General features: G+C 45.2%; 1 protein-coding gene and 1 long non-coding RNA gene across 2 annotated transcripts; one reads left to right on the forward strand and one right to left on the reverse strand.

The window, feature by feature from the left end:
- The first annotated feature begins 409 nt into the window (after window positions 1-409).
- Window positions 410-19,869, forward strand: LOC116878669. The gene is made up of 3 exons (XR_004384864.1): window positions 410-513; window positions 17,271-17,278; window positions 19,859-19,869. It is a non-coding gene; the product is annotated as an uncharacterized LOC116878669 (long non-coding RNA).
- Window positions 879-22,990, reverse strand: VPS33A (VPS33A core subunit of CORVET and HOPS complexes). The gene is made up of 13 exons (XM_032876362.1): window positions 22,838-22,990; window positions 20,600-20,665; window positions 19,727-19,854; window positions 18,669-18,855; window positions 12,534-12,650; window positions 11,411-11,585; window positions 10,367-10,560; window positions 8,502-8,628; window positions 7,350-7,417; window positions 6,669-6,806; window positions 4,376-4,513; window positions 2,825-2,993; window positions 879-1,797 (listed from the first exon to the last, which is right to left on the reverse strand). Exons 1-13 carry the CDS (start codon window positions 22,937-22,939, stop codon window positions 1,616-1,618), a joined length of 1,791 nt encoding a protein of 596 aa, XP_032732253.1. The 5' UTR covers window positions 22,940-22,990; the 3' UTR covers window positions 879-1,615.
- Between the last annotated feature and the right edge of the window lie 1,735 nt (window positions 22,991-24,725).

The following is a 24,725-nucleotide window of genomic DNA, read 5'->3' on the forward strand; positions in this document are numbered from 1 at the left end:
CGGCCAAGGAGACCTGACCAGACTTGAACTGAATCCCGTGAGCCAAAGACATTGAGAGACAAGGTGGATTTCGTCCTCTAAGTGGCTGAGGCTAACAACAGCTGGGGCTTGGAAGGTATAAAACGAATCTCCCTGGGATAATGAGTATTTGAAAACGGATTTTCTAAAACAGACCTGTTTTTTTTAAAAGACCCTTTTCCAAATACTGAATGTCAAGGCCAAGTGGAATGCATATTTTTAAATAGGACCTCTTCTGCTCCTCATTCTTAGAGATCTTTTTTGTAGAATTTCTCTTTCACTCACAGCATGCAATGTGCTACCAGAATTTCACTAACAGTACAAAATGAGCAGAAAACAAGTGTGGTTACCGAGAAACAACAGAAGCCACACCTCCCCGGAGGAAGGATGCTGACCTTGATCCCCCAACAAAGGGGAGATTGGGCAAGGGCTATGAAGCCATCCGTTTGGTCCCGTTCTTGGATTTAACTTCCAGATGCTGGGATGGAGCAGGAGGTTTCCAGCCTCTCGACCAACTCCCTGTCCCTCTGTCCCACAGGCTAACCATCCCTTGCAGGAGGAGCAGCTGCGACTGCTGGACACCAAGGCCATGGACGAGCTGCACCAGAGGAGGCAGAGGTCACTGGACCAGGGCCTGCGGCGGAGCTGTATGTTTCCCAGCAAAACAGACACAAGAGACAGTGTGGAGAAGGACGTGTGCCAGCTACCGTGCAGGTGGTGTCGCCAAATGCCGAAGAAGCAGGAGTTGCTGCTGCTCACGGGGGACCAGCGGGTGCTGGGGCCCACGATGGATGGGGAAGAAAACGGACGCCTGGGCGGAGGCATCTACCATGGCAACACCGGGAAAAACACGAGTGCTCAGAAAGCGTCTGAATAGCGTCAAAGAAAATTCTCAGGCAGCTGCTCCCCAACCTCACGTTCTTCGACGTAAAAAGCCCTTGACGAGTATGAGACCCACAGAACCCTAGCTGGGCAGACAGATGACGAACTTTGATTTGGAGAAGGAAGTCCCTCCACACCTCTTGCTTTATAGGAGCAGAAGACTGAGAGGCAGAAGGAATCAATACTTGCCTTAGTGACCACCTAAGACAGAGGCTGACAACCACCGAACAGAACGTGGCCTAATCTGCAGGACAAAGAGATCTCAACTCTGTGACTGGGCCAGCTCCTGCTCCGAACCGCCCCAGGCCTGACGTGCCTTCCAGAAATTCCTATTAGGGGTGAGACGTTCTACTTTTCATTTTCAGCCCAGTCTCCACCTTCTTATGTTAAGAACGACCTCATTTGCGCAGCTGTATGAGATTATCTGTCCCCACCGTCCTTAATACGTTTGCAGGGTCTCTAAGGAAGACCCCGAGCTTAGAACTTTAACAACTGGTGTTCCTGGGAGCCAGGTGGATTCTCTTCTCTTTTTTCTTCAAGAAATTAGAAACACAAAAGAGAAGCAGAAAGGAGAAACCAGTGTAATTGGAGAAGCTGACCCCCGAAGTAAATTCTGTATTCTCCTGTCATTCTTCGGTGGGGTTTCACTTCCGCTTGGCGGCTTCTCCAAAGGAGCAGTTTATTTTGTAGTTCACTCAAGTCGACTCTGATCCCCCTAGAAGGGTTTTTCCATTAGAGACTCTATCCAGCTGGCCCCATTCATTAGCTTCGTGGTGGCAATGACGTATTCTGTACCTCCATCTTCCAGCTGGGACAGAAATCGCAGCGCAGCGATTTCAGCAAAGGTTACTCCCCCGAGGAAAAATATCAGAGTGACTCGGTTTTCCCCTGGTTGACCTGAAAGGGAAACATTTCAGAAAAAACAATTATTTATTATGGGTGCTTCTCCTCCCACGTCTTAAAAAACTGCATCATGGGCGCCTGGGCAGCTCAGTGGGTTAAGTATCTGCCTTCGGCTCAGGTCATGATCCTGGGGTCCTGAGATTGAGCCCCATGTCGGGCTCCCTGCTCAGCGGGACGTGTGCTTCTCCCTCACCCACTCCCCCTGCTTGTGTTCCGTCTCTCGCTGTGTCTCTCTCTGTCAAATAAATAAATAAAATCTTAAACAACAACAAAAAAAACTAAACTAAAAAACTGCATCATGGGGGTGCCTGGGTACTCAGTCGGTTGGGCACCCAACTCCTGGTTTTGGCTCAGGTCATGACCTCATGGGTCATGGGATGGAGCCCCAGAGCTGGGCTCTGTGCTCAGCAGGGACTCTGCTTATAGGTTCTCTCCCTCTGCCCCTCCTACCACTTGCTCTTTCACGTGTGCTCGCTCTAAAAATAAATAAATCTTTAAAAAAAACCTGCATCATTGGGGGCGCCTGGGCGGCTCAATTGGTTAAGTGTCTGCCTTCCACTCAGGTCATGATCTCAGCGTCCTGGGATTGAGCCCTGAGTTGGGTTCTGAGCCCAGCAGGGAATCTGCTTTTTCCCTCTCCCTCTGCCTCTCCCCATGCTTGCTCTCCCTCTCTCTCTAAAATAAATAAATCTTTAATTAAAAAAAAAAAGCATCATATTTAAGAAAAAGCAGTTAACTGTGTCTTGGTACGTACAGACAGCTCCTTTGAAACTCAGGAATGCGGTTTTGATCTCAATGTTTTTTCGAGCTCCTGAGATCCTCAACTCAGCAATTGAAAGCTGCTCTCCTGAGGGAATGCTGGGTTCTAGAGCTTACACTGCACATTAGCAACTAACAAAAGAGATTACCGGACCCTGAATCCTGCAAATACCTTACAAATGTACTTTACAAAGCAACTGCACAATCACGAAAACCACACGAGCAGCACATAATTCTCTACAGAGACTGGCCACAGACTTACGTTTCTTTTGCAGTCCCGTGGGCAAGGGCTGCCGTTCTTCGAAGTGGGGCCCTGGGAGTATGCGGAGAACTTCCTCAATGCTGCGCCAGCCAGGCCGCGAGAGCAGCTGCGCCAGGCGCACGCTGAGAGGGGCATAACCACTGTATACATACGATATGTCCGTGGGATTCTGTGAAATCATGAAGTGGGGGGAAGTCTGTAGCTACAGAGACGCAGAGCCACTGAGCAGCGGCCTTTTGGGTAACCCAAAATTCAGTGATTTGGCTTTCAAGGCAGAAACACAACCGAACTCCGCAATATCCCGAGGTTAGCTTTGAACTTAGATCTTGAAAAAGCCACTCAAAGCATCTCGAGGCACTGACCATGAAATGCTGTTATCTGCTTTGGCAAGAAACTTCTTGGAGGGAAAGCCGGCACTCTCTAGCCGAGTGACAACATGCATGTCCCTGGAAGCCAGGCGTTCTACTTTCGGGCTTTTCTCCGACAGAAGGGCTCGTCCACCGGAAGAGCCAGATGTATTAACCGCAACTCTGTGCGTACTAGCAAAAGACTGGGAAGTGCCTGAATTTCTATCAAGAGAAATCTGTTACGTCAGAAATTAAGGTTTAGCTGCAAAACCACTATGCAGCAATTGAAAAAAAAAAAAAAAACTTACAAAAAAGAACGAGGTAGATCACAGAAGGATCTTCGAGAGGTAGTGTTAAGTGGTGGCTGGGGGGGGTAGGGAGAGGCAGGTCAGAACAGTGAAGAGAGGGGAACTCATAAATTGTTATTACGCTGTACAATATAGAAAGTAAAAGTATGGATATTCTGCCCCCCTGGGGGAAGATAATCCGATTCTGCCACTTTGAATTATTAGCTTTTGTTGTAGGAGGCAGCCTGATTAAGTTCCTATGAAAGTCCGAAAAAGAAAGTAATAGGAAGAAATTTAGAAAAACTGGAATCAACAACAAATGTAAGGCAAAGTGCACTCTACTTCGGAGGCCAATGGTATAAATATGCATCATTTATGTTAAAAGGTCTGTAGAGACACAGAACCTTCCTGGACGGACAGATAAAAAACTGATTACAGCGGTTCCTTCTGAGGGAAAACCAGGGTGAGATGTGGAGGGAAACTGACTCTTCACTGTCTGCCTTACTTCTGTACGGCCGACATTTTTACCACACGTGCTGGACATTTTCCGGATCCTTCCACCTCCTCGCTCCCCCAACTTGGTGCTCTGTGTCCAGGAGGCAAACCTGTAGGCTCTATGCCAATGTGCCCCCACGCCCTCTTTGGGTTGGCCAATGGGAGGCACCAGATGGAACCTGGAGAGTGGCCAGCACGAGGGGTCGGGTTGACGGCCCTGGCTTCCTTCTGCCACACTGCTGGAGGCTGGCTGTGCCTCTCAGCCAGAGGGCTCTCCTCCCTCGTCTTGTCAGATGGCCTCTCCACACAGTTCTTCTCTCCAGGTTCTGGAACAGATTTCTGCGGTAGTGCCCTCTCCTTGCCCTCGGGCCCAGGCTGGTACCAGGAGGTAAACTGAGCTGAAGCGGAGGGGTGTGTCTCACCTGCTCGTTCACGTCATCCATCCAGAGGCGTAGTGTTTTCCGGATGGTTGGGTAATTGTTTCTGCCCCCCGTCTGTGGTTTCAGCAGGCCAACCTTCTCTAGGTTGTACAAGGTCAGTATGTGCTCATAGCCGTATGTCTGCAAGGCGAGCCGTTCGGACAGAAGTCAGATCAGGAAAAGAGTTTCTGCCACTTTCTAAAAAGAGCACTTCCAACAAACAGATTTCGTTTGTACGCTGGGGCCCGTTACCCAAGTCCACGGGCTGTCTACGGGCACGGGGGCCACGTGGCGCGTGCGACCTGCCTGCTTGTCACAATTAACCAGCTCCCTGCTTCAAAGACCGATTTAAAGTTTTTCCTTTAAAGTCAGAATTTATTAAAAAAGAATAAAGTTAGAATTTATGGACCCAACTTAAGGGAGCATCGAATAAATAATAAATGTTTTAAGTGTGATATAATTTGATATTCAAAAAAAGAATGAGGCACATTGATACATCCTGATGAGGAAGATCTGGATATATTCTTTTTTTTTTAAACTAATTTATTTACTTGAGAGAGAGAGAGTGCATGTGCACAAGAGCAGAGGGAGGGGCATAGGAGAGGGAGAGAGAATGTCAAGCAGACGCCCCGCTGGGCACGGAGCCCCACATCCATCTCATGACCCTGCGATCACAGTCTCAGCTGAAACCAAGAGTTGGGAGCTCAACCGGCAGTACCACCCAGGTGCCCCTGGATATATTCTCAAGAACAAAAAAATACAGAAATAGAATACTATATACAGGAGGACTTTCTTTCTGTTTTTAAAAAGATAGAGTAGAGGGGCGCCTGGATGGCTCAGTGGGTTAAGCCTCTGCCTTCGGCCCAGGTCATGGTCTCAGTGTCCTGGGATTGAGCCCCGCATTGGGCTCTCTGCTCAGCGGGGAGCCTGCTTCCCCCCTTCTCTCTGCCACTTGTGATCTTTCCGTCAAATAAATAAATAAATAATCTTAAAAAAAAAATAAAGATACAGTAAATAGTAACAGTAACAGCCAGCACTGACATAACACTTCTGGGGGCAGGGCAGTGTCTGCTTTAAGGCTGTCACACGCACCAACTCCGTGTTTTTTTTTTTTTTTAAAGATTCTATTTATTTGACAGAGATCACAAGTAGGCAGAGAGAGAGGAAGGGAAGCAGGCTCCCCGCTGAGCAGAGAGCCCGACGTGGGGCTCGATCCCAGGACCCTGAGATCATGACCTGAGCTGAAGGCAGAGGCTTTAACCCACTAAGCCACCCAGGTGCCCCCCACAACTCCGTGTCTTTATCAGAACCCGACGGGCTAGGTGGTACTACTGTCTCCATCTGACAGAGACATTTACGTAACTTGCCCAAGGTCACACGGCTACTCAGTAACAGAGCCGGGACACGGACCCAGCCAGTCTCACCCCAGTCGGTGAGTGTGAATATTCTTTGTCCATAAATACAAGCAAGGGAGTCTGGAGGCGCATAACCTAACTGCGGCCCCGGGTCCTGTATGGGGAGGGCGATGGGGGCAGGAGTGGGGCGCGGGGAGGACCGCATGTTGCTCCTGGACACTTGGCCTTATCTGAATCTTAGAGGATGAGAATGCATGCGTCATCTGTGTAATTTTTTAAAAGACAAAACAATATAAAAAAAAATTTGAGCACTTAGTTTTAATCATAATGACTTTAACTGTGCCTGGTGATAGCAAATAAATACTACATGAGACACGTCCAAACAGGGGAGAATTTTAAAAATAATGGTGGCCTTTTCCTAATCATGAAGTAAAATGGGCTTAATTTAAGTATGTCTGCTAAGGGATCATATCAGAAAATTTGCAAAGATGTCCCTTCCTCCATCAAATGCAATCTGGGTAAGAGCAAGGGCGCCAGACCCCAGTTCCCTGGGCTTTGGCACTGGCTCTGCCCCTCACTAGTCAGGTGACCTTGGGCAAGCTACAGAACGACCCTGTGCTTCAGTTTTTTTCATCCATAAAATAGGGTCGATAACAGTATCTAACTCATAGGGCTGTAGTGAGGATTAAACAAATGAATACAGTAAAGCTCTTTCACTAGAGCCTGGTACATAGTAAATGCTCAATAAACATTAGCTGTCATTGTTATGCAAAACCAGTAAATCGTGATCAATACCAAGGACAAACCACCCCCCCCGCCCGCCGTGTTAAAAAAAAAATTAAAGACAGTGGAAACAGTATACCAAAACAGGAGCTTTAAGCAGTATTTTTTTGAAAAGATGTTTCCTCCCTTAGGAAATTAGTCATTTGAAACCTACTGACCTGGAGAATTTCCCTTTTATAATAATCCAGAACTTTTTGTTTGAGTCCACTATTGCACACGGATTGGAGACAAACCAGTCTTAACACCTTGATCAGTGGGTGCTTTTGGGCAATACAGTCTTCAATGTAACTATTGACCTGGAAACAAAACACACAGGTATGTATCCCGGCATCCGGTTTGGGGGCCTAAGGAACTTGGTCTTTACGATTATTTTTCAAAGCGGAGGACACACTCCGGCAATGCAACTGCCCGTCTCGACACAGCAGCCAGCCTTCTGGGAGGATGTCTGGGGCGTGTGTGATCATGCGTAATAGTAATAGGCACTTTCTTGGAAAATAGGAGATTTTCTAGCGAATAGGAAATTTCCAGAAACTGAATGAATTTTAAATGTATTAGTAGAGGTAGAAATTTAAAGGAATTACATGAGCAGTTCCCTCAGAAAGCAAATATCTTCATTTAACTACGACAGGCCTTAAAGATGGCTGGTTTCAGGGGCTGGGAAGCGCCTTGTACAGCACAATGCTAACTGTCCGTGACATGAAGAAATCTAGACTTTCACATTCCGCACTTGCTCTTAAAAATGCCTTGGCAAGGCACGGGAATCAACACTGTTGCTATTCTACCTATAATCGTGTGTTTGAGAAATCACTGATGATTTCTGAGTTGTTTTGTTCACATACCTTATCAGTGTCTACTCCGGACATAAACTCCTGTTCCGCTGTTAGTTTATCAAAGAAGTCTTCAGAAGCTGAAACGTAATCAGCAAATATGCAACTTAGAAATTAAGTAAATGTTGATTTATTTGAGCAGTGCGCTTTCCTACACAGAAGATAATTAAGAAACAAGACGTGCAAAAAACAAGCAAGCAAAAGGTTCAAACTGTCATCTGAAAACAATCTTCTAAAACATGGAAAACCCTATGACCTTGTGCTCCTAAATTGCAGCAAGATGTAGCTGACCCCTTTGGGACCCTTAGGATCAACACAGATCCCAAGAATTTTGCCTCGGAACCAGGGAAAGCCCATCTCCCTAGCAACTCACTATCATCATCAAATTCAACCCAGTTTTTTGTTTTTTTTAATTTATTTATTTGACAGACAGAGATCACAAGTAGGCAGAGAGGCAGGCAGAGAGAGAGGAAGGGAAGCAGGCTCCCTGCTGAACAGAGAGCCCGATGCGGGGCTCGATCCCAGGACCCTGGGATCATGACCTGAGCTGAAGGCAGAGGCTTTAACCCACTGAGCCACCCAGGCGCCCCAAATTCAACCCAGTTTTAACTGCTTTCTATTAACATGAAAACAAAGGACTGATTTTCCAACACCATGTTTTACTTTGGATTCAAAGTAGACTTCATAATACACGGCACCCATTTTTGTGAATAAACTTGTCTTCTGTTTAATATACATCTTCCGAGCGCTTTCAAAATACTCAACGTATGATCTCTCTACCAATTCTGCAGGAAGTTTTCCAGGGAAAAACAAAAACAAAACCAGAAATGTCACATTGGTCTGACTAAAAAACCCTTAACAAGAGGGAAAATTCTAGACAAAAAGGAGCCTCATTATAGTGGCAAACTTACAGAAGAGTTTTTTCCTCTTACCGCTTTTCCAAATATTTTGTCTTAGGATGGTATTAATAATGGGAAGAAAATGAGCTAACCACAAACGAAACACATTTAACTATGGACATGAGAACACTTAATTTTTAACACTGAGAATGACAATGTTCACAGGGAGCTGCCTTTCCCAAGGAGGTATTGTGGCGCCTGTGACCCTGGCATCAGTGTGTACGAAATCAGCCCCGATGAAAATCATCCCTCCAAGGATACTCACTGGTAACATCCTTGATTAACTCAGCAATCGAGGTGTGGTTTGCAAGTGAGCCCCTTGCTGCTTGCATGTGGGGCAGCTGGGAAACAAACTGCTTGATCTCCCCAACAGTCTTAGCATTGTGCCGCTCCTGAAATGGGGGAAACGACAGACCCATCAAGCAGGGGAGAGATTTTATTTATTAATTTTTTAAAGACTTTTTTTTCCCCAAGATTTTATTTATTTGAGACAGAGTGTGCACGCGCACAAGTGGAGTAAGAGGCAGAGGGAGAAGCAGACTCCCCACTGAGCAGGGAGCCCGAAGCGGGCCTTGATCCTGGGACTCCAGGACCATGATCTGAGCTGAAGGCAGACGCTCAACCGACTGAGTCACCCAGGTGCCCTAAAGATATTTTTTTTTTTAGAAGATTTTATTTATTTATTTGACAGAGAGAGATCACAAGTAGGCAGAGAGGCAGGCGGCGGGGGTGGGTAAGCAGGCTCCCCGCCGAGCAGAGAGCCCAATGTGGGGCTTGATCCCAGGACCCTGAGATCATGACCTGAGCCAAAGGCAGCAGCTTAACCCACTGAGCCACCCAGGTGCCCCCAAGGTATTTTACTTTTAAGTGCTCTCTTCTGTGTCTTGCTCATGGGATGTATGACATATATCAACGTGAGAAAAAGAATGCAAATAAATCAGGCCAAACCCAGCTCCGACGTTACAAGAGAAACAGAGATGAGTTCATGGTGCCTGACTACTGTGTTAGCAGTTTTCAGAGAGTAAGTGTGTGAGGTTTTCTCCTCCTATGCCCGGGATCCTATTGTGACTGGCATTCGGGGACATCTGAGTATTTGTGGGGGCACTATTAGGTTACCCACAAACACTTCCAAATAAAAAACAAAAACATTATGTTAAGAGGGAAACATAAACAGCAAAAATATCCTCTATAAAAAGACAAAAAAGATTCATTCTTGCTGCTGAATCTCAATCCTGAATATTGTCCATGAACAAAGTAAACCTCGCTTAGTGATGCATTTTTTTTGGCAAAATTTAATCACGTAAACCAAATGTAACTTCAGAAATGTGAAAATCGGGCGCCTGGGTGGCTCAGTCATTAAGCGGCTGCCTTTGGCTCGGGTCATGATCCCAGGGTCCTGGGATCAACTCCCACATCAGGCTCTCTGCTCAGCGGGGAGCGTGCTTCTCCCTCTCCCGCTCCCCCTGCTTGTGTTCCCTCTCTCTCTCTGTCAAATAAATAAATAAAAATCTTAAAAAAAAAAAAAAGAAATGTGAAAATCAATGAACAAATATAATCCGTCAGAAAGATGAAATCTAGAAATATAGACTTGGTGAAACATTAGTTTTCAAAAATTTTCTCAGTTTGTGTTTCCAAAGTCTAAACAGAGTTTATCATGTTACTGAATTCCCTGTTTTGGAAGTGAGCTTACCCAAGAGTAAATGAGTGGCCGGGTGAGAGGGGGCGGGAGGTGATAATGAACCACCTCCCTCATTGTCACCCCCCGCCTCCACGGGGACTTAGCGCTGTCCCCCCTGACCACGAGCTCTATTCTGGAGGATCTTTTATTTATAGTACAGCTAGCTTCCTCGTGAGGGAGGTAGGAAATAACGAAAAAGAAAAGGTAAAACAAATATCTATAAGAGGCTGTAAACTGCAAGCAGTGCTCCGACCGCCCCACCAGGAAGGAGCAAACGGAACACGGTTCTGTCACGGGTCTGGGAACAGGTCCCAAAAGAAACCCTAGGGAGCCCCAGTTCCTTAGGAGGGAAACGTGCCCCTGCACGACCTGAGGCTCTTCCTCCCCTCGGTGGGCGGTCGGGGGGCTCCAGCCTGCGACCCAGGGCAGCAGCAAAACCCAAACAGCCTCACCTCAAACGCTGCAGAGATCACCTTCGCTTTCTTGCTAAGCACGGAGCCTACTGCGTTGAAGTTTTTGTCTCGGATCTCGGCATAGAGCTCCTCTGCGGAATTCAGCTGAAGCTTCTTTGCTTCCGTGGGGAGCTCCTTCCCACCATCGCCCTGTTTCTTCGGGGCAAATTTCTCCGGAGGTAATTTCACATAACCTGGGAATGACAGTGGAAGGGGGCAAGGTCCTGTGTGCATTTACTGAAGGAACAGGTCATGTGCCCAGGCACAAAACAGGATTTTTCAACTCAGGAGACAAATAAGCCAGCTTCAGGAAACAAATGGCATATAATACTGAGGTTTTTATTTTTCCACAAAGTAGACTTTGATGGCAAAAGAAATATATCTGGATTATTATTAGATTATTAAACATTTCTAAAACTTAAAATGCTGACAGAAATAAACAAGCCTATGGTGTGGGCCAAAGCCAAATCAACATGTCTCTGACCTTGGACCTAATGATCTGTCACACCTAAATGCTAGCAAGCCTCCCCAATCTTCCATCTGGTGTCCCCAGTGTCGAGTGTCAGCCCTTCCCAGGATACGTCGCACTGTGATCTCCATGGCAGCATCCCTGCGTTTCTGACTCGGCCTGCCCTTTGCTGTGGCCTCTCCACCCACCCCTCACCAAATGCAGTGCAAATACGGCCTCTTCAACAAGCTTTCCCAACAACCGCCAGCCCCGAGGGTCCACCTTCTCCAAAGCACGGTGCCATCTGTATCTAACTGAGGGTCACTGCCCACAGGGACAAGCAGAGTCCTGCACACTAAGCATCCGGCCAGCCTTCGTGGGACCAATAACACCAGTTTTTGCTGGACTTTTGTTTAATCTGGTGTCTGAAAGCCAGAAGTCAGAACTGTATTTTCTCAAATAGCTTCTGATTTATATGCAAAGAAAGCATCTCAAAGAAAACCCCCCAAAAATGAAACCCCCTCCCCTCAAAAAACGCCCTTTTGAATATTTTTATCCATTGACCTTTCAGGAAACACAGATGTCACTTTACTTACTGTTCTGAATGCCATAAATTTCATCAATGAGTCCTTCATACGTAAGCTGAGTGGCGAGAGGCGTCAATAAATCCACATTTCGATCGAGCAACAAGAGATTATCAAAAACAGGAAATATTGAATTTTGGCTTCCTGTAAACTCTCTCTTCATCCTGATCATCATATTGGCCACTTGCTGGAAACAAAACATTAGATCAGGTGGGACCTTTCTGGGAAGCAGATTTTAAAATGTAGCTAAAAACAGAAAGACAATCAAAAATATGTAAAAGGAGGGAAACTGTGGAAGGGTGAGACTGATCAGAAATCAGCAGTTAGAGAAAAGCGTCTGCTGCTGGCCACCCACTCCCATATGTGCACGCGTGCCGATGGCTGCCACCACTCGGGAAGGCGGGAACTTGTTATTCACAAGACCCCTGTAAAGCCACCATGAGCGCTGACTCGGTGTGTACTGAGCCTCTGCTCCAAGGGGAAACACGGGGTTAGGCTCCTGTGAGCCTCTGGTCACAACATTCCTACCGACTCATCAATGGGCAAGCTTGTTTTCCGTGTGCCTCTATTTAAAGACACTATTTCCTACAGATTGTTGAGTCACCAACAATGAACTCTGAGCCAACAGCACCATCACTCAGGCCTGCGGGAAGCTAAGCCAACACGGCATCCTCCTCTTGGTAAGGCCCAACCACGGCACCGCAACCCTCCTGAGTGGGGGGTGGACACGGGCAGTGCCGCACGACCACCCTTGAGGCCCTGTGACACAGGGAAATGACCAACAGAAAGCACAAAAATGCAAAAAACATGGTGTTAAGTAGTGCGTGACACTACATAATGGCCAAAAAGGACACTTGTTTATAGCCCGAGAACTGAAACAAGAGGGCAAGCACTGCTTTTGCAAGGACGTCAGCTGGGAACACGCACAGCGGGCCGCTCAAATTTTTTGCCACTCTTGATGTGGCCGCAAAACACTGTGAATCTCAGTTTGGAGTTACATGTACATTTCAGCAATTAGGTGAGTTCAGAAATAAATAGGATTGGCTGTACTTGTTTGTAAATAGCTTCCCATCTCTCCCTTTCTGGGTACCAGGGCACCCCTTCCTTCACCGCAGAAACATGCACCGCTTCTTACCCTGGCACACTCTCCTTTCCCAAAGATCTGGGGGATTGTCCCGTACAGAGCCTGCAGGGTCATCAGCCCCTTGGCTGCGTGGTAGAGGCTCGTCTGGTCACTCTCCAGGTAGCACTCCTGCGGGGAGAAAGGGTGGTTCCTGTTAGGCCCCTGTCACTGGGTGCGTGCTGGGTGCCTGCCTCTGTCTGGCCCTGGGACTTCCCCTTTATTTCCCATTTTGCCTGGAAAGCTGGGGACGCAAGACCGTCTTGTCAAGCTGCTATCTGGCGGTTGAGAACATGAGGCCGACAGCTATGCTACTGGGATGTAGCTGTGGAAGCAACTGGCAGAACCTTCTGGAAGGAAAGTGTTCATCAAGCACAGCAATTCTTCTTACTTATCGACTCTCAAGTAAACTGATTAATGAAGATGGACAATGAGAATGGAAAGGCATTCTGGAAAGGCCACATGCTAATCCCCACAAAGGCACACATTCTTTGACCCCCAAAGTGCCAGAGGACCACACAACAGAACACTCGGCAGTTCTGACAAACATGAGATCTCACATACACTGACAAAAAACATAGCTGAACAATCTTTAGGGTATGAACTCATTTTCAGAAAATACATTTTACTTTATAAGATACATGAGGTCCATTTTGTCAAGGCCAACAAAATACACACAAAGCCAGTTGGGAATCGAGAGGGGAAATGCTCAGTTCTAACACTGACTCAGGTCGCCTTGATCTGAGCCGCTCTGTGCCACTTCCCAGCTGCTCCCTCCGCTGGTCAGATAACCTCTGTGTGCCTCAATTTACTAATCTGTAAAAGGGAGTACATTCTACATAGTGTAAGGAGTAAATGAAGAAAATGCACATAAAACATTAAATCCCAGCACTTGAAACATACAGTAAGTGCTTAATAAATGTTAGCTTTTATTATTTGTAATTTTTTGGCTGTTTTTCACAATCATCATCTGTTCCCAAGTCAAATGGTACATGAGGGGCCTGGGTGGCTCAGTTGGTTAAGTGTCCGACTCTGGATTCCGGCTCAGGTCAGGATCTCAGGTTCGTGAGATCAAGTCCCACGTCGGGCTCTGTGCTGGGTGTAGAGCCTGCTTAATTAAGATTCTCTCTCCCTCTCCCTCTGACCTTCCCCCCTCCAAAAGAAATAATAAGTCAAAATGGTACATTGCACCAGACTCCTGGCCTTCACCCCCCCCCCCCCCCCCCCCCCCCCCCTGGTCTAATAACAAAGGGATGGGGGGGGGTATAGAGGAGTACTCGGGCACTCCGCCCCTGGGAGGAAGGAGGGCTGTCACCTGAAGACACTGTGAGGACTGTCTGGTCACCAATGGAAGCATTGCTGGAGGAGGGCTCTTCCAAGTCTGGAAGAGCCAAATAGGAAGGTGAAAAAAAAAAAAAGTGTCTAAGACACACTTTCTGGCAAAATTACTTAAAATCCCTGACAGGAGCAGAAGTAAGACAAAATTTCAAGAAAAAAAGTATTAGGGAACATCTCTCAAAATAGTATTCTTCTTATTATTTTTTAAAGATTTTATTTATTTATTTGAGAGAGAGAGAGAGCGCACGAATGAGTGAGGGGGAGGGCAGAGGAAGAGGGAAAAGCAGACTCCCCGCTGAGCAGGAGACCTGACATGGGGCTCGATCCCAGGACCCCCAAGATCACTACCTGAGCTGAAAGCAGACAGACGCTTAGCCAACTGAGCCACCAAGATGCTCCTTTAAGACTTTTTTTTTTTTTTAGATTTTTTTTTTTTAATTTATTTGACAGAGATCACAAGTAGGCAGAGAGGAGGAAGCAGGCTCCCCGCTGAGTAGAGAGCCCGATGTGGGGCTCAATCCCAGGACACCAGGATCATGACCTGAGCCGAAGGCAGAGGCTTTAACCCACTGAGCCACCCAGGCGCCGCCCCTAAGACTCTATTTTTAAGTAATCTCTATACCCAGCATGGGGCTCAAAGCCACAACCCCGAGATCAAGAGTTGTGTGCTCTACAGACCAAGCCAGCGAGGTGCCCAGCATTCAAATAATTTTAAATTTAAGAAGTCGTATTACTACAGACATTCTTTTTTTTTTTTTTTTAACATTTACTTATTTTTATTTTAGAGAGAAAGCAAGTGAGCAAGCGTGGGAGTAGGGGCAGAGGGAGAGGAGCATCTCCAGCAGACTCCCCTCCTGCCCCCGCCCCGAGCACGGAGCCTGATGCGGACCTTGATCTCATGACCTTGAGATCACAACCTGAGCCGAAATCAAGAGTTGGATGCTCAACCAAAGGAACCACCCAGGCACCCCAGACATTCCTTTTATAAGGCTATCTTTTAAAAAAGACTTAGAAGTTAAAAACAGATACTAATCTTGAATTTTTTGCTCTAACATAAGCGTCAGTGGGGTGATTATTTGTGTTAATATCCCAACTCTACTGTGCACTTGTGGAGTTTTAAGCCAGGAGGACATTTGGGGAGGGACAGATGCTAATATTGTTAACAGTGAAATACACATACTTTTTAACCTTCAAATCCCACATGCCCACACAACAGAACAGCCCACAGTTTCTATAAAGGAAACAGGTTTATATACACTGATTTTTATGTATACGCATGAAGGCCGTGACACATTAAACACTGTTACCGAGCATTCAGTGGGGTGAACTCGGATTCCCACATTTTTATACACAACAATGATGGAGAAGATCCTAAGCATATTCCCACAGCACAGAAAGATCTACCTGTGCCTTCTGATGCCAAAACCCACTGAATTATACTCATTGTTTAAAATCACATAAATATGTAAAGTTACGGGGCGCCTGGGTGGCTCAGTGGGTTAAAGCCTCTGCCTTCGGCTCAGGTCATGATCCCAGGGTCTTGGGATCGAGCCCCGCATCGGGCTCTCTGCTCAGCAGGGAGCCTGCTTCCCCTCCTCTCTCTCTGCCTGCCTCTGTCTACTTGTGAGCTCTCTCTCTGTCAAATAAATAAATAAAATCTTTAAAAAAAAAAAAAATATGTAAAGTTACATCAACTCCATCAGAAACTGGGGTTGAATTTTGCATTAGGGGGAATTCTCAGCGTTACCATCCAGGCAAAATCTTTTGATTTCTAAACAGAATCTCAAGTGAATGTACAAAACCAAGAGCTTGAAATTCCCAGCAGAAAATAACTGTCCTTTTGTTTTTATTTTTTTTTTTTTTTTGCAAATCTTCAGAAAAACAAACAGGAAATCTCTCCTCTGGACGGGGCTTGTCATGATGGGACACGTCTGCCTCAGCTGCTAGCAATTCGCATTAATTACAGAGATGTGAATTAATGACACGTGGGTACGCCATTACAGCTACGCAAGAAACAGATGGAGCAAAATGGTGACTCCAGTCCAGGTGATAGATATAAGGGTGTTCCCTGTCAAACTCCCAACTTTTGTTGAAAATTTTACATTTTTCATTTAAAACAATGGAGGAGGGGCGCCTGGGTGCCTCAGTCGGTTAAAGCCTCTGCCTTCAGCTCAGGTCATGATCCCAGAGTCCTGGGATTGAGCCCCGCATCGGGCTCTCTGCTCAGCGGGAAGCCTGCTTCTCCCTCTCTCTCTGCCTGCCTCTCTGCCTACTTGTGATTCCTCTCTCTGTCAAATGGATTTAAAAAAAAAAAAAAAAACCTAAAAAAAAAAAAAAGATGGTAAATAAAACAAATACATAAAATTACATTTGCAAGAAAACTCTCCATTCTGGAGAACAAAGGTGTGCACATTTGCTATAAACACAGAAAATAAGCAGCAGAGAAAACCAGGCCTGGAACAACTGGCTAGCCACCTGGAAAAAATTAAATGAGACTCTACCTCACACCACACAAATACACAATTCAAGCTAGATTAAAGCCCTGACCTTTTTTTTCCCCCCAACAAAGCAAAACTTCCAAGACTTTTGAAGGAAGATATAAGATTTCCCATGTCTTCAGGATGGAGAAAGATTAGTAATACTCAAAAAAAGCACAAACTAAAAGAATAAAAGTGATATATTTAACTACTTTAACTTGGAAGACTCCTACCTCTCAGTGTCAAAGATTACTACAAAGCCAAGTAATGGAGAGAGTATGGTACTGCCCTAAGGACAGGCATAGTGATTAATGGAATAGAATTGGGACATCAGAAATAAACACATTTATGGATAACTGATTTTCAACACCAAGGGCACCAAGACAATTTAACGAGGAAAGTTCTGCCTCCCAGCTAACAGTGCCGAGCAAACGGACAGCCACATGCAAACAGAGAAGTTGGATCCCCAACTCACATCAGATAAAAGGGAACTTAAAGTAGCTCGAAGACCTAATGTAAGACTGAAACCATAAAACTCTTTGAAGAAAACATAGGGGTCAATCTGTTACTCTGGGTTAGGCAACGATTTCTTAGATGGGACACCGAAAGCAAAAGCATCAAAAGGGAAAAAAAACAGATAAACTGAACTTCAAAATGAAAAATTTTGTGTTGAAAAATTTTTTTTGTATTGGGAGAGAACGCTTTTACCAAGTGAAAAAAACTCACAGAATGGGAGAAAATACTTGCCAATTGTGAATCCAATAAAGAACTTGCATCCAGAACATTCCAGAATTCTTACAACTCTTCTAATGAGAAGATAAGCTATTCCGCTTTAAAAAAATGCACCACGGATCAGAATAGACATTTCTTTTCTTTTCCTTTTTTTTTTTTTTAAGATTTTATTTATTTATTTGACAGAGAGAGAAATCACAAGTAGAGAGGCAGGTAGAGAGAGAGGGGGATCCCAGATGGCTCGATCCCAGGACCCTGAGATCATCACCTGAGCCGAAGGCAGAGGCTTAACCCACTGAGCCACCCAGGCGCCCCAGAACAGACATTTCTTTAAAGGAAGACATACAAATGGCCAAGAAGCTCATGAGAAGGTGATCAATATCACTAGTCCCTATGGAAACGCACATCAAAACCACAGTGAGATAATGCATCACATTCTCCAGGATGACAAACTTCAAAAAGACAGACAATAATGTGCTGGTGAGAATTTAAGACTGGAACCCTTATCTCTCTCTGGTGGGAGCAGAAAATGAGTGAGGACAGACCTTTACCGTATGACCCTGTGATTCCACTTCTAGGTATAGGTAAGGGAAATAAACATACATGTATTAATGTTAATGAAAATCCATGTTAATGTTGGCAGCATCATGATCGCCAACAGATGAAAAATCATCACCTGTCCACTCCAGATGAATGATAAACAAAATGCGGGAGGGCATTACCACGAAATACCGTTTGGCAATAAAAGGAAAGGAAGGACGGATACCTGTCACAATGTGGACGAGCCTCGAGAACATGATGCTACGAGGCCAGACACAAAAGACCACAGGTTGTATGATTTCACTGATAAGAAATCTCCAGAATAGGCAAATCCATACAGATGGCAATGGACTAGTGATTGCCAGTAGCTGGGGGCGGTGGGAGGTGGGGGTGGGGAGGAGTGACTGCTGAAGGGCAGAGGATTTCTTTCTGGGATGATAAAAATGGTCCACAATGAGATGGCGGCGATGGGTGCACAATTCTGTGAACACCCCGGAAACTGGTGCACCGCACACTTTAAAAGGGTAAATTTTATGGCATGTGAATTAGGTCTCAATAAAGCTATTACTAAAAAAAAAAATAAAGCAAAGCACTTTATAATGGGAAATGTCTACGTGATAAAAGATTTTATAAGTAAAGGTTAAAAAAAAAGATATTAAAAGGAAAAGATAATATAATAATATTATAATAATAATTATAAAAAAGATAATATAATAATAATAATGCTATAATAAAAGGAAAAGTAAAAGTATAAGTAAAAAAAAATTTATAAAAAAGATGCAAAAACCACAGATCGGGAGTACTTGCAGCTTCTGTAACCCACAGTGATCCGTGAACACAATATATAAAGAATTCCTTAAAAAGAAAAAAATGGGCAACAAAAATGAACAAGCTGAAGATCTCCAAAGAGGAAAAAATCTTAAATGTCAATAAACACATGAAAAGAGGGTCAGCTTCACAGAAGTCACAGAAATGCAGATGAAAACAGGATCGCTGACACTGTCATGCTCATAAATAAGAAAAAACTGAAGTGTGACATCAAAAGGGAGAATGTCGTACTTACTTTGAACGCCCCCTCCGATTCCATGGATAAGAGATCCCCATCAAATGGAATGAGGTCGAGGCTGTACTCATCCCGATGAATAAAGGATCCCAGAACACCCAGATCCTTCAACCGCTGTTCACACAGTAAACTACGTCGCGGCACAAACAAAATGTGGAAATCTCTTGTTGGACCGCGTCTGTCTTCACTGCAAATGAAGTATGCTGGTTAGCTTACGAGCAGCCACAAGTCATAGGCTATTTTACTTATTTTACTCCCAGAGCCTTACCACTGCCTTGGCACACAGCAGGCGCTAAATAAATGCTGGTTGGATAAACACATACATACTGACTTTCAGATTCACACACTGTTATACAGTTGCCCCTCGCGGGAAAGAGGCATTGATTCACAGCCAGTGTTTTGTGATGCATTTTCTAACTTTCTCTTAAACTTTCTGTGGGGCTTTAAAGCTCTCAGGTTTATTGAAACAGGATATCCGTGTCTTACTGAAAACAAATGATTCTTTAACCCCACCAACACAGTGACACAGTCTTACAGGAAATGAAAGATCAATCTTGACTCCCAGGTCTAGTCTCCTTGACAGCGGACTTCCCAAAATAGCCCATATGCTTTTAAGATCTTAAGGGCCACATCAATCAACTGTACCACAGAGTGCAGACGGGGCTGAGAACTTCCTCTAAAGATTGGATGCAGTATTAAATTTTAATCAGCTTGTACTTACTTTGCTTATGAAAGTCAAGCACACTATACTGAGTGTATTGAAAAATAACCATCTGAGGTTTTGGTTTTGTAATCAGAGTCCTTTCTATTGGTATAGGTCTCAGTTTTAGCTGTCCAGAAAATGGGGTTATATGTTGATCCCCTTCTCCAACTGTTTGAACAACTTCACGAGTTTCCCATTTGCCCTCTTAGGTTCTTTTGTGCCTGCCCTGTTCTCTAAATGGCCACCTTTCCCCGAACTGACAATATGAGGAATTCCTTCTCGTAAGAGGCTCAGTACGTTAAAACCATGAGAAGGACCAACAGCTTTTGGACCAAACATAAGCTGTGAGAGATACCTGAGCACATTTTCAGCAATTATATCCATCAGTTCTAGCCTGGGTCTGACAAAAAAAATAATATTCTTGACATCAGTTGCTGGCAAACGACTTCCTTTAAGAGTGAACATTTTTTCCACTTCATGTTCCTAGGAAAACACACACACAAAAGGTTAACAAAAACCCTGAACTTGGAAATGCCCTTTCCCCTTGCAAAAAAAAAAAAAAAAGGAATAGAAAACAAATCAGTGTTTTTCTGGAGCTTTGGAGTGAGGAGGGTCAGAACACAAGAGATGCTCCAGGGGAGCTCTTTGGGGTATTAGCACTGCTCTGCATCCTCTCTGTGGTCATGGTTAAAGAAATCATACATGTTAAAATATCACAGAACTGTACATTAAAAAAAGTGAGTTTTACTGTTTGAAAATAAAAATAAAAGAGAAATTCATCTGGAAAAAAAAAAAAAAAAAAAAAAAAAAAAAAAAAAACCCTGAACTTTACCTGTCATATCCAGACATCAGTAACAATCCCAGCCAAATGACATTACTTGATTAGCAAAATTTAGTTTCCCCAAATCCAGATGTATAAAGGACAAAGTTTCAGGATTAAGTCACTGCTACTGCACCTGAATTCAAATGACTCTCACTTGAGAAACCGTCAGTGACACTAGGTAATGGTCACTTACTACAAGGCTAGTATTTTCCCTAGAATTAGGATCAGCATAAAATCACTGGCCAATGGACCACTGTATGAAGAATGTTAGACATGCATTAGTATCAGTGTCTCTAAGGGCCAAAGAGCTTTGCCAGCCAATTACTCAGGAGAAAATGTAAAATCCCATTATTGCTAAAGTTTAGAATTATTAATTCCTGAACAAAATCCAGATAACTCATTTACCTTCAGTAGTGAATATTGTGCAATCAGGCCAAATGGTCCTGTGAGGTACTCGTCCCAAACTATTGCCTGTAGGATGGAAGGGACACTCTCGTTACAGTTAATATCAGGAATTTCACCAAAACAAACAAACAAAAAAAACCCAGCAGTCATATGTAGTAGGAATATTTGCTTCAAACTCTGAATTAACAAAAATTTTAATTGGCTCTAACCACATTCATATCTTACAGGTCTAAAGAAAAACCAGCCCTGGACAAGTGATGCTACTGCTGGGTTTTTGTTTGATTTGTTTTGTTTTGTTTAAAGATTTATTTATTAGAGAGAAAGACAGAGAGTGAGTGAGTGTGCAGGGAGAGGGAGGGGGAGAGGGAGAAGGAAAGAGAATCTCAACCAGACTTCCCTGAGTGCAGAGCCCAACTTGGGGCCCAACACGGAGCCAGATCCCATGACCCTGAGATCACGACCTGAGCCAATATCAGGAGTTGGGAGTCTTAACAGACTGAGCCACACAGGGGCCGCAGTGACGCCACTGTTGTCATGGGGAAGTTAAGACTTAATCACTGTCCTCAACAGAAAGAAGGAACTATACTTTGTTGTGTATCTGTGTCATGGTATTAATTATTAGACTGAATGAGATGGAAACTGCTAATGGCAACAGTTCAACCTAGTATTTTCTATGGAAATGTCATATGATCAAATTATATAAAATTAAAACCTTGGATATAGGTATTACAAATCTTACTTTGACAGAAAAGTTTTAAAAGGTTTGGGAAGTTTAAGTACCATGTCCAGGGTCACATAGGGACCTTAGACCTTACCTATAGCATAGGGGGACCAACCTAGAACTCAGTGACCCACAAATCACTGCTCTGGGCCCTTAAGAGCCTTTCTACTACTAATCCCCAGAGTAATTTCTTCCTCCTCCGCTTTTTTTTTTTTTTTTTTAAATAGAGGGTACATACCAGGTGGGTGGAGGGACAGAGGAAGAGGAAGAGAGAAACTTTTTTTTTTTTAAGATTTTATTTATTTATTTGACAGACAGAGATCACAAGTAGGCAGAGAGGCAGGCAGAGAGAAAGAGAGAGGGAAGCAGACTCCCTGCTGAGCCAAGAGCCGATTTGGGGCTCGATCCCAGAACCCTGGGATCATGACCTGAGCCGAAGGCAGAGGCTTTAACCCACTGAGCCACCCAGGTGCCCCAAGAAGAGAGAATCTTAAGCAGGCTCCACATGGGGCTGGTTCTCACAACCCTGAGATCATGACCTAAGCGGAAATCAAGAGTCTGATGCTTAACGACTGAGCTACCCAGGAGCCCCATTCTTCTCTTTTTTAACTGAAATTTTTACTGAGATAAGTGTAGATTAACATTTACTTGTAAGAAATAATCAGAGAGCCCTTGTATGTTCTGCCCAGCTTCCCCCAGTGGTAACATTTTGCAAAACCAGAGTACAATATTATATCCAGGATACTGACACTGATCCAAACCATGATTTTATTGAGATTTCAGTATCATTTCTTGAGCTTGAACTGGGCACCTAGGACTTAGCCTGCTTTTTTTCTCCCTCAATGACTCCCCAGTTTTCCTTTTCTTTTCGGAGTTGTATTGCCAATTACTTAAGGAGGCCTGATAAATCCTAAGGGGAGTGGAGAAAGGTGACACCACTAAGAGGAAATCCTATCAAGTCCCTGATCTACCATTTCTCATTCAGCTGTAAGCTGGGTGGTGGTAAAGGTCTAACAGGAGAAACAATCCTCAGAATGGTCACGGTAAAACCTCAAATAACTATAATTTATTTCATAATCCGTGTGAGCAGCAGGTTGTAAAACGCTGGTGCTTCGGAGACTTTCGATGGTTCGACATACAACGACACGCTGTAATGCAGGGACACTGGACCGTCTATGTCCTTGGGCCGCGTCCGCCCCACGCGTCCTGATCTCGGGAGGCACCACACCTGCTGGACCTCTGGACATGAAGGGCACCTGACACAACTGTTTCAGGTGGCTGAGATACCACAGTGGCTTACTGCGCTGCAACAAAACAAATGCTATGCCACGCCGACTCCGAGCTGTGTGCCTCCGGACCCACCAGTAGGCCCCTCTCCCCGCCTCACCGGTCCCGCCTGTTCCCCTCCTCGGAAGCCCCCGCGACCTCATACACCTGGAGCTCAGGCGGTCAGGAACCAGATTAGGCCAGGCCGGACTGGCGGCTGGAGAGCACTGTCGCTGCCTCCCGTCCCTCACCTTGCTTCCCGCGCACTTGTCCAGGAACTCGCGCAGCTCGCGACGCACCGCCTCGCGCAGCACGTTCAGGTTCACTCGTCCGTAGGACAGGTGCGCCGCCATTTTGCCCCACCGCCCCTTTTCCCGGCGAGGCCCCACGGACACGGTCACGTGACCGTACTGCCACGTGACCGGGGCGGCTGACAGCACGCAAACCCGGAAACTGAATTGGGTTTGCGTCTGCGGTCTTTCCTGGCCTCAGCGCCTGCCGTTTATTCTACCGCTTCGGTTCCGACACACCCCAAGACCGCCCCCCGGCCCTATCCGGACCCTGACTCAGTCCAGGAGTCGTTGGGCGCTGGGAATTGAGTTGAGAGGCGGGGACCGGCCCCCTACTCATTCTTCTTAGCAGCAAGCATACCCACTATAATGGAAATCTTTTGTAGCACTCAGAAAGCCTTTCGCTTTGCTCTGTAGGCTAAACTTTATGAAAAAGCACAGCGGCTGAGGGAATCCGTCATGGGACGTCAATGTTTAGCTCTTCTGGTAAACTTCCATTGCATGGTATTTCACACATAGACTATTCCTCGTGGAATCCAGTTCCATCAGTAAAATTCGTATGTTACCTTGTGAGTTGTGAGGATCAAAAAGGTGGAATTTACATCATGTTTCATATTAAAAGCTTAGAAGGGTGCCTGGACCTTAACTGCTTAATAACTAATGTTTTAGGAGGATAAGTGCGTCTCAGTACTTCGAGGATGGAAATTGATTATTTGGGAGGTGAAAGAGGCTTGAAAATGGGTCTTCAAGTGGATGCTTCCTTCAATCCTTTATATACACTCTGTGGTATGAAGAAAGGGCTCACTAAACAACTATCATTAAGTCTGGGCAGGCAAAGAACAGAATTTCTGTTCTCTTCTTCTGGATGAAGCAGAAAAGCAAACAATCATCCATATATACACATTTGTACACTCAATTCCATGATTCCATCAAAACCATTTAGATTTTAAACTAGCTTGTTTCCACTCATGCACACTGTTCCATACCCTATTTCTCAACCCGGTTTTTACAGTGCTTCTCAACCTGCATCACAAGTTCTTGGGGGTGCCCAGGTGGCTCAGTCGTTAAATGCCTTCAGCTCAGGTCATGGTCCCAGGGTCCTGGGATCCAGCCCCCCTTTGGGCTCCCCACTCAGGGGGAAGCCTGCTTCTCCCTCTCCCACTTCCCCTTTCTGTATTCCCTCTCTCACTGTATCTGTCAAATAAATTTAAAAAAATATTTTAAAGATTTTTATTTTTTAAAATTTATTTGACAGAGAGATCACAAGTAGAGCAGCAGGTGGGGTGGCGGGATGGGCGGGGGGAAGCAGGCTCCCCGCTGAGCAGAGAGCCTGATGTGGGGCTCCCAGGACCCTGAGATCATGACCTGAGCTGAAGGCAGAGGCTTAACCCACTGAGACACCCAGGAGCCCCTAAAAATCTTTTTTAAAAAATTGTCACAGGGCGCCTGGGTGGCTCAGTGGGTTAAGCCGCTGCCTTCAGCTCAGGTCATGATCTCAGGTTCCTGGGATCAAGTCCTGCATCCCGCATCGGGCTCTCTGCTCAGCAGGGAGCCTGCTTCCCTCTCTCTCTCTCTCTCTCTGCCTGCCTCTCCGTCTACTTGTGATCTCCGTCAAATAAATAAATAAAATCTTTAAAAAAAAATTGTCACATGTGCAGGCTTTTTGCCCAACTGAAAATGTGTATTATTTTAGCACCATCTGTGAGAATACATGTTGAGCTCAGCAGGCCTTGTCATGAACTGTTAAATGAGGCTATAACTTAAGAGTTGAAATGCCCAAGGCTAGAAATCCCAAGCACGCATGAATATAAATGAGCAAGACCAGGATGATAAACACTCCTTCTTAGAC

Source organism: Lontra canadensis, unplaced genomic scaffold, assembly GCF_010015895.1.
Source record: "Lontra canadensis isolate GAN:19392208 unplaced genomic scaffold, GSC_riverotter_1.0 scaffold58, whole genome shotgun sequence".
In the NCBI taxonomy this organism is placed as follows: domain Eukaryota; kingdom Metazoa; phylum Chordata; class Mammalia; order Carnivora; family Mustelidae; genus Lontra; species Lontra canadensis.